This window comes from Limulus polyphemus, unplaced genomic scaffold (assembly GCF_000517525.1).
Source record: "Limulus polyphemus unplaced genomic scaffold, Limulus_polyphemus-2.1.2 Scaffold374, whole genome shotgun sequence".
Classification (NCBI taxonomy): Eukaryota; Metazoa; Arthropoda; class Merostomata; order Xiphosura; family Limulidae; genus Limulus; species Limulus polyphemus.
The window spans coordinates 408074-426195 of record NW_013665984.1 but is presented as its reverse complement, the minus strand read 5'-3'; the positions used below and the strand labels follow the sequence as shown (position 1 = coordinate 426195).

General features: G+C 32.5%; 2 protein-coding genes across 2 annotated transcripts in view; both read right to left on the bottom strand.

Annotated features, from left to right (window-relative positions):
- The window catches only part of LOC111085410 (putative phosphoenolpyruvate synthase), a 13105-nt gene extending 9172 nt beyond the window's left edge, over nt 1-3933 (bottom strand). Inside the window, exons 1-2 of the mRNA XM_022383837.1 lie at nt 3862-3933; nt 230-393 (exon numbers count right to left, since the gene is read on the bottom strand). Of these exons, the coding sequence (XP_022239545.1) occupies nt 230-333 (104 nt within the window). The 5' untranslated portion in view covers nt 334-393; nt 3862-3933. The remainder of the gene's footprint in view (nt 1-229; nt 394-3861) is intronic.
- Nucleotides 3934-5020: 1087 nt separating this feature from the next.
- LOC106457795 (putative phosphoenolpyruvate synthase) overlaps nt 5021-18122 on the bottom strand; it is a 33891-nt gene continuing 20789 nt past the window's right edge. The window contains exons 8-16 of the mRNA XM_022383842.1: nt 16186-16258; nt 15315-15416; nt 11153-11326; nt 10869-11003; nt 10488-10572; nt 8591-8679; nt 7912-7974; nt 7192-7284; nt 5021-5092 (exon numbers count right to left, since the gene is read on the bottom strand). Of these exons, the coding sequence (XP_022239550.1) occupies nt 5021-5092; nt 7192-7284; nt 7912-7974; nt 8591-8679; nt 10488-10572; nt 10869-11003; nt 11153-11326; nt 15315-15416; nt 16186-16258 (886 nt within the window). The remainder of the gene's footprint in view (nt 5093-7191; nt 7285-7911; nt 7975-8590; nt 8680-10487; nt 10573-10868; nt 11004-11152; nt 11327-15314; nt 15417-16185; nt 16259-18122) is intronic.

Here is an 18122-nt window from a genome sequence, read left to right as displayed (position 1 = left end):
TTCTTCATTACCTATTCAAGCCCGTCTCCCAGCCCATTATTAGTCTCAAAGTGGGTTCCTCGTCATCGAATTTGACTATATGTCGGCTTTTATTTAACTGCTAAATCCAAAGTACAATTTTAACTACTAAATTTAAAGTATCATTTAACTCAATTTCAGGCTATTTGAAATTATAATACGTAACATATGTTATTAATAATACTTAAAAGAGTCAGTGTGTAATACTCACGTAGAGATTAAATGAGCAGATCGTGTTATCAATAGGTCTCGAATCTCTTCGTTGGTAAAGAAGTAGAGCAACTCGGGATCAGGAAGTCTTCCTTCCTTCACCATTAATTTTCCCAACACGCGATAACGTTTCCTGATATTGTCTAGGGTTTTCACTAAAAGAGACTGAACATAACAAACTCTTTGCTTGACTTTGGCTCTGTATATTTGATGCACTTTTTTTATAGTGACTTCAGCCAAATTATACACACTACCACGACTTATATATATATATATATAAGATGTAGCTTTTGGTGAAACATGAGTTACTGCCGCAAGTGTTCTAAAAGTTACAGTGTATCACTACGAGCATATTTCTCAACAGATCAAAACACCTTAACGTCACCGACAAAAGAATATATTAAAGTATGTTACAGATTACAAAATAATCAGTCAAAAATTACTATAATTATTGTACTACCTTTATTTTTATTTTTGTTGAAAAAGCAAAACATATACTAAACAATATGGTATATACCATACGGACCACATAACCTTGTACACATTAAACTAAAGTAGGGAATGCGACTGGTTTCATCCCTTTAGGTTGTATTTAAGTTTTTAATATATTTAAAGTTAAGACTAACAACAATATTGTTCAAGAATTAGCAACACATTGTTATGTCCCCACAGAGTGGCATAATGTATTTCTATAGTTTCTTCTTCTTCTTCCAAACACTATTCAATCGACTGTCATTCCTTCATTTCTCGGCGGATTGACTTGAAAATAAGTAGGGTTATACCTTGGTCCAATATGCATAGAATAGTTTTTAATTATTTTTTTTATATAGACCTTTTAAAGGATTTTATGGGGTCAAAAGTCAAACAATCCAAAAATGTATATTTTGGGCTCCTATGCGATCATATTTACAGGAATCAATATAAAAATTAGCACAAGTATAAATTTTTATGCGCCCAACACGTCGACATAGAAAAAAAATAAAATTTGTATTTTCCTATTTTAAGTCTTTTAGAAGGGTCAGAGCTCACCAAAAAGCACAATTTGGGGAAGTTTGGTCAATTACTCGGTTGTATTTTGACCAATTTACAAGGGATTTGGTACAAAGATACCTTCTTGCAAGTCCCAAGCAGTGATATAGATATTTGTCTATGATTACCACAATTTTTCTAGAGACATAATTGGCCATGTTTGGATTACGTGGCGGAGACATATTACATTCACCCGCGAATGTTGGCCTCTTTAACTTTTTTTTTTAATTTTAAAGAAAAGCCACATTGGGTTATCTGCTTTGTTCACAGCAGGGAATCGATCCCCGGGTGTTAGTGTTGTAAGTCCGTAAACTTACCACTATCCCACCAGGGGACATCTATTCAACACTACATTTAATTTTGTCATAATCCTTTTATTTACGCAAACTATACAATCAAAAATTATTGTAATTTAAATAATTATGAATCACAATCAATTAAATACTTTTTCACTCTTCAAGTAAGCTGACAAAATAAATCCATAATTCGTTAAAAACCATATTTATTTTTAAAATAATAAATACATTATAATTAAAATCAAGCCTTGTTTGTTAAGCATTGTAATTTAAAACAAAAAATAGTGACATCTGATCAAAACGCTTTACATGCAAAGAAAAAAGCAAAGTTAGAATAAAGTGATCAGACTTGCTTGAGACTTTTGATGTATCGTATAGTAGTTATTGCCCTTTTTCATATTACACAAGCCTGCGAATTTAAACTTCATAAAAGTTGTTTTGGTTTTAATAACAGATTTTCCATAAATCAGCTACGCAGATTTCGAAAATAATATTCTTTTTTTTTCTATCACGTAGGGATTTTTTACAAATCGGGAAGAAAAAAATACTCTTATTTAGATCTAATTATTATTTCATTTACTACAATGAACATTTTTTATTATTATGTTTGTTATGTTTGGGTTCTAGAACGATCGATACGACTCACGTCGCGATTGGTCTAGAGAAATCTATAGCCAGTGGTTGTCAACATTTTAAGCATAACAAAATCCGATTTCAATTAAAATGATTCACTTATGTAAAAGTACGCATGACGTTTTGTGAAAAATCTGTACGTGATGGAGAAAAATGGATATCATTTTCGGATTCAGCGTACAGGAATTACTATAGAAAATGGAAAAATTTCAAGAAAATAAAAGCTACTCAAATGTTAACAGCTACTCAAATGGCACCCCCACACCATAACATAAATATCGCCATATTTGTCGTGTTTTGAGACGGTTTGACACATATTCCTGATAGGATAGTAACAAAGTCTGCGAATTGTGGAAATTTAGGCTCGTCCAAAACAAGTACAGTGTTGTAAAAGACAGTAGGGTATTGCTTGGAGTGAGGAACAACTTCCATTTATGTACTTTTTTCATTGTAATCCATGTTATGAAGTTAACTTACGATGGTAATGGGAAACCTCTACATATGTCCTGCAACAATAGCAGTTGTTTGTAATTGATCGTTCTCGACACTTCTCACAGCGAATAAATAGTCCGTTCTATTGGTTTTGGATGTCCAGGCTGTGCAGAAACTGTTTTCCGACGAGACTGAAATTGAAATGACTTCTTATTTGCTGTGAACACCGGCACTGCAAGTGACTTGACGATGATTTTTCGCTTATTTTTACCGCCCTCCCGTCGTCCAACTATGTTACCTCGTGCAAATACAGCTAATTTATGGGATTCTATCTCTCATGGCATGACTGTTTGTATTCTGTATTCGTTACCAAGCTATACTTATATTTATACGTCGGGGTTGTTTGCAAATAATAACATAGAAGTTGTTGTATTTGTATTTTCTGGGGCGTTTATTTACTTACTGGTAGTCTGTGTATGTACTTCAGGACGTATATTTTTTTTATTCCGAATAAAATTAAATATAATTGCATTCTTTTTTTTACTCTACAACAGATAGAATTAGAGTATTAAAATTAACATAATTCATTACTTACACAGAATAATATTTCAAGCTCGTCTACAAATATGTCAAATAAGTAAAATACAGTTGTGTAATGCATTTTTACCTGAACTCGCGATTACAGACATTAATGTAATCGATGCTTTAATGTATATGGTGTGAGCTTGATCGTACTCATTGCTTGCTTGAAATCTACATACAATCAATATGACTTAAATAAAGGATAAATTTGATAGATTATGGCGTTCGTACATGGCCTACAGCTTTGTTTGTTCTCGTTTACAACGAAATCACTTCAGCTCGACTATTTGTCATTTAGACTAACGGATAAAAGAACATGTTGCCTAATCTTGTCAGTTCTCCAATTATTTACAAACACCTGGACTCAGAATGTGAAGAAACTGCAAGCGTTTTCTTTTTTTTAAAGCAAAGCTACACTGGGCTATCTGCTGTGTCTACTGCAGCGAATCTAACCCTGGAATTTAACGTTGGAAGTCCATAAACTTACTGCTGTCCCACCGAGGGAAGAACTGCAAGTAATTTGGACTTCGAGATTACTTTCAGTGGGAATAATGAAGAAGTTCGTTATATAAAACTTAAGTAATATATAAATATACAAAACAAACTTAAACAAAGGACACAGCGTGAAGACAGCTTTAAGAAATAAACCAAGCTGACTCACCTTACTTCTTTCTCTCAAGCACACTCCGCGTCGGGCTAATGAGACAAGAAAGCGTAGAATAAGCCTGGAAAACAAAATACTTTTTATTCATGTCTTTATTGTCTATTATAAGCCCAAAATGCATCCTACATCAACTGCAGGATCATTCAAAAAAATAATATATGGTGTTAAAATACATAAAAAGTACAGTGTAAAATAATACTAACCCTAATTCTGATGTGTTGTGACATAAATGAAATATTACACTTCACCAACTTAATCCAGTTCACGCATACATATAGTGTGGTTGAGATTTGGTGATTGAAAATACTTAACCATTGGTTTGCAATCAGTATCTTGAATGCATCATTTTATATTTTTTTCTCTGGAAGAGTATGGTTAAAACTGTACACCTGATGCCCAACCCTACGGAAGAGTTACCAGTTCACGTGGCTATCGATCAACTCAAGTTTAAACCCACTTTCTTTTCTAGGTAAGTTAGCAATGTTATATATCTGAAATTCGCAGTAAATTTAAAGGTTATCGCTGTGATGTGTAAAAATTCAATAGGAATTTAATTTTGAGGGACAAAATATTATAACTAAAATTTTATTCTCGTGAACTTTAATCTTTAATTTCAGTTTTGAGCAAAAAATATAGTCGTATTTGAAATCCAAAGAAAAATGGAAGTAAAGATGAGTGTAAAGCAATGGTTAAATTGTAGAGCTTACTAAACATAGAATTACAATTTGTCTCATCACACTATTAGTAACTATATTTTTGTCTGACAAAGTAATAACCATCAGTCACCATCCCTAAGGATCTGTGTTTTGTGCCTAACACCATTGCCTAAATGTGTCGTAGGATCTTCATGTGACTGCACATTTAGCTGTTAGATGGACTGAGATAAAAGGTATTAACCCTAGCTATAGTATAAAGATTCTCATGCCAATAAATACAAAATTACTCTTGGATATAAGAAACTCAATAATAATTCCAAAAAATAAGCGTAAAAAGTTAACATATGAATCTTTAAGAATACTTTTGTTAATTTTTGACTTATATTTTTTTTAGAAACTCGTTAAACAAGTTTCGTATATAAAACAAATAAAAGACCGATTGACATTGAGCGAAAATTGTTTTACTTTTATTTTGTTATTTGTAAAATGAATATTTAATGTTAAGTACTCACTTGCAGTGATGTCACTAGATTCTGAGGGTCTTCAGCCCATGGTTTCGCGAGGAAGTCAAACTATACACATAAAAAGATATTTCGAAATATAGAGGTTACTAATATTTACTGAAATATTATGTTTGTTACATATAACTATTAGGTTAGTAGCGAGTGGTATATATATATATTTATTTGATCGGCTACAAATAAATCGAACTGTTTTGCACATTTGTAATCAATCAGTTACTTACACTAACATTCTGGCTATTGCACATCAGTCGTTGACATGGTTAGTATCCTATACTATAAAGTAAGTATAATTATCAATTATTTACTAATTTTAACTAATACAAATTAATCACTAACTAGGGAACTCTTGGGGTCTATGGCCCACATTTACAGGGTCGCTATAAAGTAAATTTAATATTTGAACTACTATTTTGAACCTTTTCAGTTTAATAATTATTGCTGCTATAATGCAAGCTTAATTTCTTCAGCCAAGTTACGAACGGTAATTAGTAGGCGTATTTATTTACATGCTCTAATGTAAGTCAATGTTAAATTTGCGGTTCGCTTTCGAGAAATCCCCGTAAACGTGTTTTTACGAAAAAACCGCGTTCACTAAAGGGTTGTGTGAAATGTTTTATATTTATGCAAACCTTGGGGCCGAGATGATCCGTTTGGTACCATTTAGACGTTAGTGTGACCAGCAGTTTAAGACAAGTTACGTGACACGCACACGCACACACTGGCGGAAATTATGTAAATTCATGATTAGTGAAAGATTATCTTAGGACATGAAAATATGCTTCCCTTGTATGTAACTGTAAAAAATGCAAAAACTGTGAAACACAAAATGTGAAACCGCAAGTTTGCATGTATCTCCGCATGTACCCATTGAACTTCCATACCAGATTTGGTGAAGATCCATCAACAGGGGCGAAGTATTGTTAAAAACGCAAAAACACCCATAAAAACCGCAAAACGCAAAACTGAAAGTTTGTATGTACCCCCGCATAGACCTAAAGAACCTCGATACCAATTTTGGTGAAGATCCATCCACACCCTGCTAGGTTGTTACATGGACAGACAACAGACAGTACTATTATATTTATGTAGATTAATTAATATACTACGTTTATATTCCAGATGAATATAATAAACTTTCATTTCTGACGTGATGGCACCAAGATACATAACCCATATACCAGAGATTACAGGAAACCCACAGGTAAAGGTAAATACCTCGACTATAAATCAAATCACCCTAATAGTGTAAAGACGGGCGTCATAAGTTATCTTATCTCCAGAATGAAAACATATAAGCAAACAGCATAAAGTCAGAAGAGCATTCAGAAATCACAATACATTACGATTGCAGTTAGCACACAACAAGCTACCTAAAGACTCTCTGGAGAGCGCAAACACCACTTACAACATCTTTTGTAAATGTGGAATCCGCTAATTCGTAGACATAAACAGATTAAATGTCAGTATTCAGGAGTACAATAGGCATGCGAATATCTTATAATAAAATGAAAAAATACTAAAATATCGGGATATGAACCACACATATAGAAAGATTAAAGATGTAATCTACACCCACCTAGCTGATAACACACGGTCAACCAGCCATGGAAGTCACCAAAATGTGGATACCACTCTTGAAACCATTAGTAAGTTAATGAAAGTCTTCTCAGTGAGGAAGACCATGGAAGAGTGAATAGTACACTAACCCATGCCACCCCTATAGTCAAGGCAGCAGATTAACAGATGAAACATGGTAATATAACTAATTAATAGCTAGTGATAAATAGCGATTATTTAATAATTAACGGGTTACTTGTTATTCACATCAAACTGTCAGTTTCTTCATTGAAAATGATATGATTGAAAACTTCAATGATAAATATTAATGAAACATATCTATTATATCCCAGAACTCATGCATACAAAATAAACAACTCTTGAAATTTACAGGACTTTAAGTTTTTGTTTTAATATGTTTGATTTTACGCGACGATATATATTTCTTTAAATCCAGAAAGATGAATCATCAATAATATGAAAATACGATACAATTACGTTTTAGCTTAGATCCATGTTGTTTTCTAAATAGTTCTAAAAGAATATAAGCACTTTCTAAAACAAGTAAAAAACAAATCCTTGAAAAGTACCTCTTTTAAGCAGCGATGACCATGAGCCGCTAAAAAATCTCGAAATTTGATTCCCACAGTACCTTCGTATGATTTCAGCCATTGAAGTGCTGTCTATAGGTTCATAGCTTTATTAATATGTTATATATATATATATATGCACACACACACATTCTATGTCTTTTCAAATGAAATATAAACAGCATATAATCTCATTATCACATTCGTATAATAATGACCAATGTGGAACTGCAATATAATATCAAGCAACATTTATAAATCATGTATCGATAATCTAATAATCGGTTTCTAAAAGTGTTTATGAAAATAATGAAACATAAAAAAAATGCTATTTTTTTTCAAGAAGGTCGAAACATTACTTCATTTTCATCAAGAATACAAAGACAAAAAATTAACATTTACAGTTATTTGATTATACCACGAACTTTTATAATACGGAGATTCAGTAAGATTTGATATTTCCAGTCACTGTTTCTTTTAAAATCTATAAAAAGGCTAAATCACGTAAAATGGCGTGTATTTCTAGCTCTCGTGATGTTAATTTATTTGCCTCAGAATGTATCTGTAGCCAATATCCCCTTGAGTTTTTTTCTCCTATGCTTTGTTTTAAAATGTAAAACGAAAGAGAAACAATTCGCCCTATCCGTACTTTTGGATCACGGCTTTAGTTTACTTAAATTTACTTATGAAAAAAAAAGGTTTAAAATGCGAAAATCTAACCTGTCCGTCCATAGCTTCAAAAGTTTTGCCAAAACCAGATTTACAAATATCAGCTGCTAGTGTCTGAGAGTAAGATAAAAAAAGAAGTCGAATTATTTAACATATATCTCAGATTCAAACAAGCGTAATTAGGTTGGAATATCAGGGTAAAATATTTATAGACAATGATTCAAAACTATCAGGAAAGCAACTTATAATCTGAAACAAACTATAAATAAAGATGTTTTGAAAAACTAGAAATAACAGGAGACGATACTTTGATGTTGTTATTTGTGGAAAACATTTTTTTTCGTGAAGATGAGAATTTTCATTACATAACGGAATTGTGACACTACTCAGATTGAAAAACAACAAAAAATTAAGCTTTATTAATATATTTTTTAATCTGATATTTATAGCTACACTAATTAATCTTCTCTCAACTCCATTATGTAAACAGGAACTGAAAACGAATAACATTTTATCAACACAAAACAAATAACTGAAAGTTAAATCATTTTATACATAGGAATATCATTATTATTATTGGAAATTATTTGGCCATGAATTTTTAATTATGGATAATTTCTTTCAAAAGATCCAGCTTGAAGGTTAACATTTTGTTTCCTTAGGCTTCGTTTCTAAATAAGATGTTTGTCTTTAATTTAAATCAAAAGTATATATTTCTTTGTGGTATTACCTGAAGTTGCGCTGGAACTCCAGCACTTTCAACATTTTTACCGACAGAAATAAGAGTTGCTATGTCTTTTAACAGGTCTTCAAGGTTTTCTGTAAACACAACTTAAGTATTTTTACAAATCGATAGATGGCACTACATAATATTATTTTTATATAGTATATTCTTGTAAGAGTTTACAAATTTATTAAAAAATGTTAAAGCACTTTGCATTAAATTTTGTACCTTTATGGAGTTGCCTTGACCTCCAGTTCTTTGCCTTTGTCATCACAATTAATAATTCACAGGGTCAAACATATGACCATGTAGTAATATTTCTTCCCGAGCCAGTTTTTTCACTTAGTCAATTCAAAACGACTTTAACAAGAAGAGGATTTGAACATAACATCAAAATATTTTCTTCTTCAACTTAGGTGTTCTACACCACTAAATTAAAATTCATGCTATTAGTATTTTTAGACGTTAAAACTTATGACGATTGTTTATTTGTAATTAAGCACAAAACTACATAATATGCTATCTGTGCTCTGCCCACCACGGGTATCGAAACCGGATTATAGTGTTGTATGTCCGCAGACATAAAGCTGTGCCACTTGGGGGGGGGGGTATTTATGAGGCTATAACAGATTTCTTTCTTCTCCCCAAAGGTAAAATTGAAAAGTTAACCTGTGACGTAGAGGCCTAATCTATTCTTTCGTAATATTATAAGAGAAAATAAAATCCTTTTCTAAACGCTTACACCCGAACAGTGTCTTTAATTCTTAAAATTAACGGTAAGTTTTTACATGAAAATACACATACACGATTAGAATATGGCAAATCTCGATAAGCTTCATTTGCATCTGAGGTTAACTATATACTTTGCCATTGTTTTTACACATTATAGATATTTTCTCGCTAATGCTTGTGTTCTCGCTAGATGAATGATACATTTTTAACTACACATAAGTTTATGCAAGCATAAAAATGTCAGACATACACAAGTGATTAAAAAGACTACACAAAAATGTTTTTCGCGAAGTACTAGAAAAAGGATAAGCAATTTATTTTGTATATATATTTGTAATACAATGTAATTCATTTTTAGAAAATATAATAAATAAAATAATTAATTAGAACAAATTTTCTGAAGCAAGATAAATAAACATTTACAGTCATATGACGGGCATAATAAAAGATAAAATAAAGTCAAGTGTAATAACATTTAACAAACACTGGATTCTTTGAAACGACAGACAGCAACCAGATTTGTGAACACCTGAGCATGTCAAATAACGAAGAGGTTCTTTTTAGCTTCTGAAAAAGTAAAATCTCACATAGTTTTTATTGCCTCCCAGTGGTACAGCGGTATGTCTGCGGACAAAGAACTCTGTAATCCGGGTTTCGATACCCGTGGTGGGCAGAACACAGATAGCCCATTGTGTAGCTTTGTGCTTAATTACAATCATTTTTATTTATTGCGATTAAAACGTTATCTTTGAGTAAATTTATAGTTTTTAATCATTAGAATTACAGACAGACAAGTTATATATATATATATATATATTGAAATAGAAAAAAAGTATTGCTCACTTCACTATATATTGAAACCCTAAAAAATCATTTATTTAACAAATTAAGTTTTTCCTTCTGATTGTTTGTTCGTTTGTAATTAAGCACAAAGCTACACAATGGGCTATCTGTGCTCTGCCCACCACAGGTATCGAAACCCGGATTCTAGCGTTGTAAGTTCGCAGACATACCGTTGGGCCACTGGGGGAGGGGTCTCTTCCTTCTGAAAACTATCAATTAAACTATCTATAGATAAAATTATTAATTTATGAATGGATAAGTTTTGAATTTTTTTACAAATACAGAATGACTTCATGTGGTGGGTGCAGTCATAAAAACAAATATTCACCTTTATAGTTGTCTATTAGTTGGCCAAAAAGTAAGGTGTTCATCATCGATGAAAAAATAGTTTCAACGTCATGAATATGTAGTGCCTACAACATAATATACAAAAAGAATGTTCAAAAATTACGTCTTTAAATGAGACTTAAGTCACAAGCTATGACTTGGTACAAACATGTTATCTATCTTCCACGTTAGTTTAATTTAATGGAACACTAAAAGAAGCGATGTTATGTGTTTCATAATTAAACATGTGAAATAAATATTTTTAACTTTAATTACCTAGTTTAGCTTCCTTTATTTTTACGGAAAGACAATCTGCTCATTTTTTATAAACATGACTATACTACATGAGATTAGGCTCAAGATATTGCTAGTCTAGACGTACCTCAACCATGTCCGTAAGGTGCAATGTAATGTATTCGTACAAGCTTTTGGCTGACTTCATTGCTTCTGGAGGAATTCGAAAATCTGAAACTTTCTGCTTCACTAGTTTCAATGTACGTTCGGAAAACGATACTCCCTGTAATAAACAGGCTCTTACAGATAAAAACCTTTAAAAAACTGTTCCCTTTAGAATATGTGGCATGAAACTAATATAGAGGAAAGTTCAGAACGAAATGCAGTAAAACATACTTATAATGATTTATACTATGGCACTTATATATTTACCTCCAGCAAGGACAACAGTGTCTTCCACTTGGCAATCTTTGGGATATATCCAAATCGTTGGATTATTCTTTGCCTCATTTGGTCTCTTTCTTCCAGAAATCTGCCAAAAAGAGACAACTCCCAAGCTCTTGAGATCAAATTTTCTTCTTTTTCCTCTATTTCTTTCATAATAGTCTAATTCAGAACAGATGGCATTAAGAACAATGCATAATTATAAAAAAAAAATCATATACCCAAATTAGCTTTCTTCGGTAGGTATTTAACATTAATCTAGTCTGACTAAAACCAGAACCTACACTAGTATGTATTAGGTCGTCAAGGAATTAATGTCACTTTTTTAGATGAAAACACCCGAACAACTTATATATCAAAACAAAACATTTATAAATGAAATAGTCTCCATTTTTATCGATGATGCTTTTCAATCTTACAATCAGGTTGTTAGTTAATGCCCTGATTAAAGAAATCACTTGGCTTTGAAGCAAAAAAACATGTCGATGTCCTTTTTAACACCTTCCACATTTGCATAAGTTTTCCCATTAAGATGGTGTTGCAGCGAGCAAAAAAATGGTAATCTAATGGTGCCATATCTGGACGATATGGTGGGTAGGGGAGAACTTCCCAACCCAACTCCATAATCTTGTGTTGCGTCAAACGTGTCAAACGTGGACGTACATTGTCGTGGAGAAGAAGCACACCTTTCCGATTGAAGGGCGTTTCTGATGAAGGGCTTGATTTAAACGTTCCAGTGCTGACTATAGATATCTGCATTTACAGTTCGTTGTGGATTGAGGAGTTCGAAATGAATTACTCCTTTGATGTCCCACCAAATGCAAAGCATCAGTTTCTGCGGGTGGAATCCAGGTTTTGGGATCAGAAGTGGTTTTGTCTAGGACTGAGCCATTGTTTTGGCCGTTTAATATTCGCATAGAGAATCCATTTTTCATCACCGGTGACAATTCTATCCAAAAATAGTTCACGCGCATTACGCGCCAGAAGAGACGAAGCAACGTTCACATGTTGGAAATAATGATCATCGGAGAGTTCGTGAGGCAACCAAACACCTTTTTTAAGGAGTTTTACAATATTCCTTAGATGTTTAGATATTGTTTCATGAGAGACATGCAATTTCACAGTCATTTCACGAATGTGCTGCCTTAGGTTAGACTCAACAAGCGTCTTTAGAGCATCAATATCAATTCCAACATGTCGGCCCCTGCCATCACAGTTATTAAGGCTAAAGTCACCTGAACGATATTTGCGTTTACAAACGTTTAAAACATTTCCATAAACATCTTTGATATTATTTGCAACTACAGAGGTGTTGTTTCCCTTCTTGTATTCAAACAGCATTATATGCCGAATGTGTGCCATCGCTATAAGGGAGTACACTAAATTTTACACATTATGCAGGCTACACTAACGAGACGTTTAGGCGGTTCGTTTAACTATTATACGTGATGTACGTTTTTTAGGGTGGGGGGGTAATGATAGTATTCCAAAACGCGACATTAGTATTGACGACCTAATGTATAACAACTAAGAATGAACGTTGCAAAAGAAACATCGCGTGAAAATTGGAATCTAAGAATTGAAGTTCGCAGCGCGAACTCATAAAAAAAATATCAAGATGTGTTACAGTATACACTGCTCACTATTATATCACTTTTGTTTTTCAGAATAATTTGTGCTAATATATACTTGCTTGCTTGTTTGTTTGCTTGTTTTGGAATTTCGCGCAAAGCTACACGAGGGCTATCTGCGCTAGCCGTCCCTAATTTAGCAGTGCAAGACTAGAGGGAGCTAATATATACCATTAGGTATCACTTTAAAACAGTTCATATAAAATATTACCCACTCCCCCCTTTAGGCGATCTGCAGTTCATATTCCAAGAAAGAAAAACTTATTAAAATGCCAAGACCGGAGTTGTAAGTATTTTCTACATCAACTGTACAATAAAGAAACATATCTTTAAAAAATATATTTTTCCGGTGACTTAAGAAAAAGAACAGAAGTGATATTAAAACTGAGTAATATTTCAGAGACCAAAATCATTCACTCTAGAAAGTCTCTAGGCTGGTACGCTGAAGAAAGTACGTAATTTGTTTGCATAATTGCTATCCTTATTCACAACGAACTTCAACCCATTAGGCAATCAAACTAAAAGACTTCCATATATATATAAGTAACAAAGATGTGATTTCCAGAAAAACTGCATTAAAGAATATTACATCCAAATAGATTTTTTTACGCTACATTAAGTTCATAATTTAAGAAATTAGCTGAAAAATCCACCTTAAATGGGAGATAATACGAATTTTAGACAGCAGTGAAACATGTTGTTGTCGCATGGTAGAAATATGAAGAATATAACTCCTTTTATCCTTGTCTAGTTCAATTAATAAAAAGAGACATAGAATAAATTAACTGAAGCAACTGCTTAATTATTTTCGCAAATTTCAAAGTGAATGGGTTTATGCTTCGTGAACTTACCAGGATTTCTAGAAGAATAAAGAACTATAAAATAATACATTTTAGTCTAAAAAACGTGGTTTAAAATACTACTATTAGTAATTTTAGCCTTTCAATGGCTCAGAGGTAAATCTGAGGGCATATAATGCTTGAAATCGGGTTTCTATACCCGTGGTGGGAGCAGCACAGATAGCCCATTGTGCTCAACAGCAAACAAATGAACAAAATTTAATGATTTTAACACCTCTAGAAATTAAGGGAAATTAAGAGATATTCTGATGTTAAACGCTACCGATAAAGCCATTCGCTCAAAAATATAATTAATTAGACATGCTGTGTCTCATGAACCCAAAGTCTTAACATTATTGTTTATGGGGTATGACAGTGATAGTATGTGTTTAATATTACATTGAATGGCACAATACCTAACGAAGCGTGACCAAAAAAAAAAAAAGGCTTAAGAAATAAGCCTATTGTTTATATCGAGAGTATAAAACAAGAATATTGTTACGTCTCTGGTCGTTAATTTCCCGTATAATTTCTTTCCGATGAAAATTTAGCGACACGAGTCCTTTCTTAAAAAATAAAACTAGTTTATTCTTTCTCAATACAACTTTGAAATTCACTTAATTTCCACGGTCATGCTATAAGTTAAACAAACGCTATAATTCACAACGAACGACTCACGCGCTCGACCCAACTGTCCGTCTCTATCTCTGTCTGCAATCCAACTACATTACATTGTTGCCGTCAGTTCTTGGCGGTCTTATATGCAAGAATACCGTACATCTAGTAACCTCTCGAGGCTTCATGAAGGGACATGAATTTTCTAGAAGCGCATGACGTGTTACTAGCGTCACGTGACCTCCGCTGTCGTAACAATATATTAAAAGTAGTTCAGTTAACTTTTGTTTGCGATAGTACTTCTCACTTAATATCAAGAGGCCAATACATCGGCTAGGTCTCAAAATTCAATGTCTTGGTTGAAGCGTTTTTTGAAACAAATATGTAAAGTTTATAAAACGTAGAATATAGCAAAGAGTCTAATAGAAATGTGCCTTTAATATAGAAATTTTAATTGAGGCGTGTCTAATGCCTGTAACCAGTATTAGAGCAATTAATAATAGATTAATAAAATCCAAAATATTTTGTATTTCATCAGATTGAACGTCAAACTACTTTTAATTCTATTTAGGATTTTAAACTGGTTGTTATGTTCCAACCAGTTGAGCAACTTCTGTAAAGTATATATTCAACGAAAATTACATCACACAAGCTTTCAATTGTGCTTGAAATTACATCACCAGTTTACCGATGATAAATGAATACCTACATTTCGAAAATGCTCGGGTCTTCGCAAAGCTTGCTTTAAAGCTCATTATATACAAAATGAATTAATGTAGAATTCACAAGAATCTCCAGCTAGTTACTTTCTATAAACGATGCTTATATATATATATATCATTATTTGTCTCTTTCCAAATATCAATATTAAAATATTAAAATTCAATAGTACTTTTTGTAATTGTTTCGTCATGAATCTGCTAATAATTATTGATTTCGAAGTATTTTATAACAATCCTTGTTTTAAGCCTACTCTTTACAAATAGATTTTACCATTGTAACCAAGCTAAGCTTGGTGTTGTAATCATTAAAGTCAGAACTTGGCTACAGCCAGTCTAAACTTACCTCTTCAATCAGAAGCATGGAATGATTGTGTGACATAGTTAGATCAGTGCACAAAAGTGGAATGTAAGGATGCCACGAACCTCGATTCTCATTCAAGTATAACTGAACAGAAAATATGAATATTTTTAATATGATATTAATTTGGAAAAAACAAATTCAAAATGTTTTTGAATGAAAGAACACTAATAACTTAATCAACATTGACCATTTCTACATATGCGTTGCTTACTAGATCACATGCTGAAGAAGCACATTTCAAACAATAACTGCTCGTGTTTATCTGGCGTTGTCCCCTACTTAAACTTATTAACAAAGTTAGAAATCACAACGAAAATTCTAAAGAAGTTCTATAGAACACATTATAGTAATACAAAGTAATATTTGTTTTCACTTATCATGGTTATGAACACTTTGTTTCCAATTTCCACAAATATTAATTTACTAATTAAGTCCTTTTTTTTCATACTGTAAGATTATATTGTGTTTTAAAAATAAATACAAATAAATAAGTATTTATTTTTATTACTATTATGGTATTTGAGACAAAAGAAGAAGAGCAAAAATAAAACAACTGGTGATATTAGCAGGAAGATATAAAATTTTTGTTAATTTTCTTACGAAACGAGTAGAATTGTACATAGTACACTCAATATTATACCATTATGATTTTAGATTTATCTTATTTTGTGCTTTGATGGGTCTAAACATTGAGTAAAAGTAAATCTCGCCGTCTTATTAAACCACCTAGATCACCCTGTGTAATTGCCTTGCTGTAACAAACAAAACAAAAAGGGCTCACTAATAACTAAGTCATTTGTGAAGTACAATATAGAAACATACCTTGAATTTATAGAAACAGGAAGTAACTCACCATGAAAGAAGCTCGCAACGTCATATACCCTGTTGTTAAGAATAAAGGCGACGTTGCTCCGGGCATAACTTCCCTGTATGTATTAAAGTAAACTTTAAAGTTCTACTAAAGCAGGGTAAATTTTAACTTTCAGAATCATTATACACTTACTTTAAGAATTATGACAAGAATTCTCAGACAGTGTTATCCATAAATGATGCTTTTATATGTACATTTTACTAATAATCATCCTTAAAATGTTTAATTATTACATCGAAAACAAAAACGGGATTCACTTCAGCTTGCATTAAAACTAAGATAAAGAACCAACATTAAAGTAAGTAGTTAAAAATAATTCCTTCCAATTTGTTTGTTAATTTCCCAAATATCATAAGAAGTTGTATTAATTCGCAAGTGTTTTTTTAATCTAAACGGTTAAATTAAGAAGTATTTAATTGTATATTAATACAGTCACTTTACAAATATTAAGCTGATATGAGGCTTTTGTATGTTTTAGAGCAAAGCCACATTGGATTGTCTCCTGCTGCCCAGATTTTAGCATTTTAAGTCTGTAAACTTACTGTTGTCCAGCCGGGAGACTGATATAAAGCAATAAACTGAACATCCATTGAATTAAATACGTGGTTAATTTAAATTGTGGACACTTGATAATTTTGAATTTTTAATACTGCAGATTATGTTAAACGAGCGTATAGCCCGTAAAAAATAACGGGGCAAGTACTACCACCCCCACTCCATAGTGTACCCTAACCTCACATTTCATAGCTAACTAAAATAAATACTGTTACGTCTCCGTTTGTTAATTGATTTCCCGTAACTTCGTTCCGACGAAACTTAAGCGACACAAGTTCTTTCTTAATAAAAACTGGTTTATTCTTTCTGAATATAACTTTACCGATACACTCAACTTCAACAATCGCGCTAAACAAACGCTATAACAACGAACGTGCTCAATAATACTTCTGACTGCAGATCAATTACTCACTGTCTACACACACACATTACATCCCCGCGTCACGTTGTCCCCTCTTATATATACCCGCCTACCCCATCTAGCAAACACTAGAGCATTCATGAAGAAACAAGATAGTTCTAGAAACGTGGCGTCACAGTGGTCATGTGACTCGCTGACGCAACAATACATTTTTGCGAAATCAAGCTTGATCAACAAAGAGACAGAAAAGTGCAGTCGAGGCAGTCAAACATCAGTACATTCCTTTGTAAGCCAATCAAAATTAAGATCATTCATGAAATGAATTCGTGGCATATTCATAGAATATTTATTGGTAAAAATCACTTAGATTAACAACTTATAATATATAGAAAAGCCAGTGCGTTTTGGTAACACTATGTTCCAACAATGATTTTGATGTCATGTTGCTTAGCAACGAAGTTATAACCTAATATTGTTGTTAGTGTATGTACTGAAAGTATAAAATGAAATGTATAGACAACAAAACTGGAAAAATATTTGTTGATTTCTTAATTCAGAGTCTCAGTTGATTAAAGAGGTTTGTTTTTTGTTTGGTGATATAATAGCTTAATTCAGAAACGCTTTAAGTTTAAAGTTGAATCTATGTTTTTACTTTCATGATTGTAACGAATTTTTTATTATATATTTATTTTATTATCGACGTTTGTTTAGATTACATTTATATTTAAAAACATATATAGCTTATCGTGTTAAACATGTATTGCGAAACTCCCGCCAATTCTCCAAAGTTGTAGAAGATTCGCAAGAGTAAGAATCAACAATATATATGTATATATACATAAACGCTTAAATTTGTATTGTTACGTTATCTGAATTTTCTAGAACGCCTCCACGCGGCTATAAATACAGCCAACGCGACTTGCCAAAAAAGAGTGTCTATTATTAGTTCGCTATAGTCAGTGTGCTATAAACTTCGGAAGCTATAACTGTGATTGTTATAACG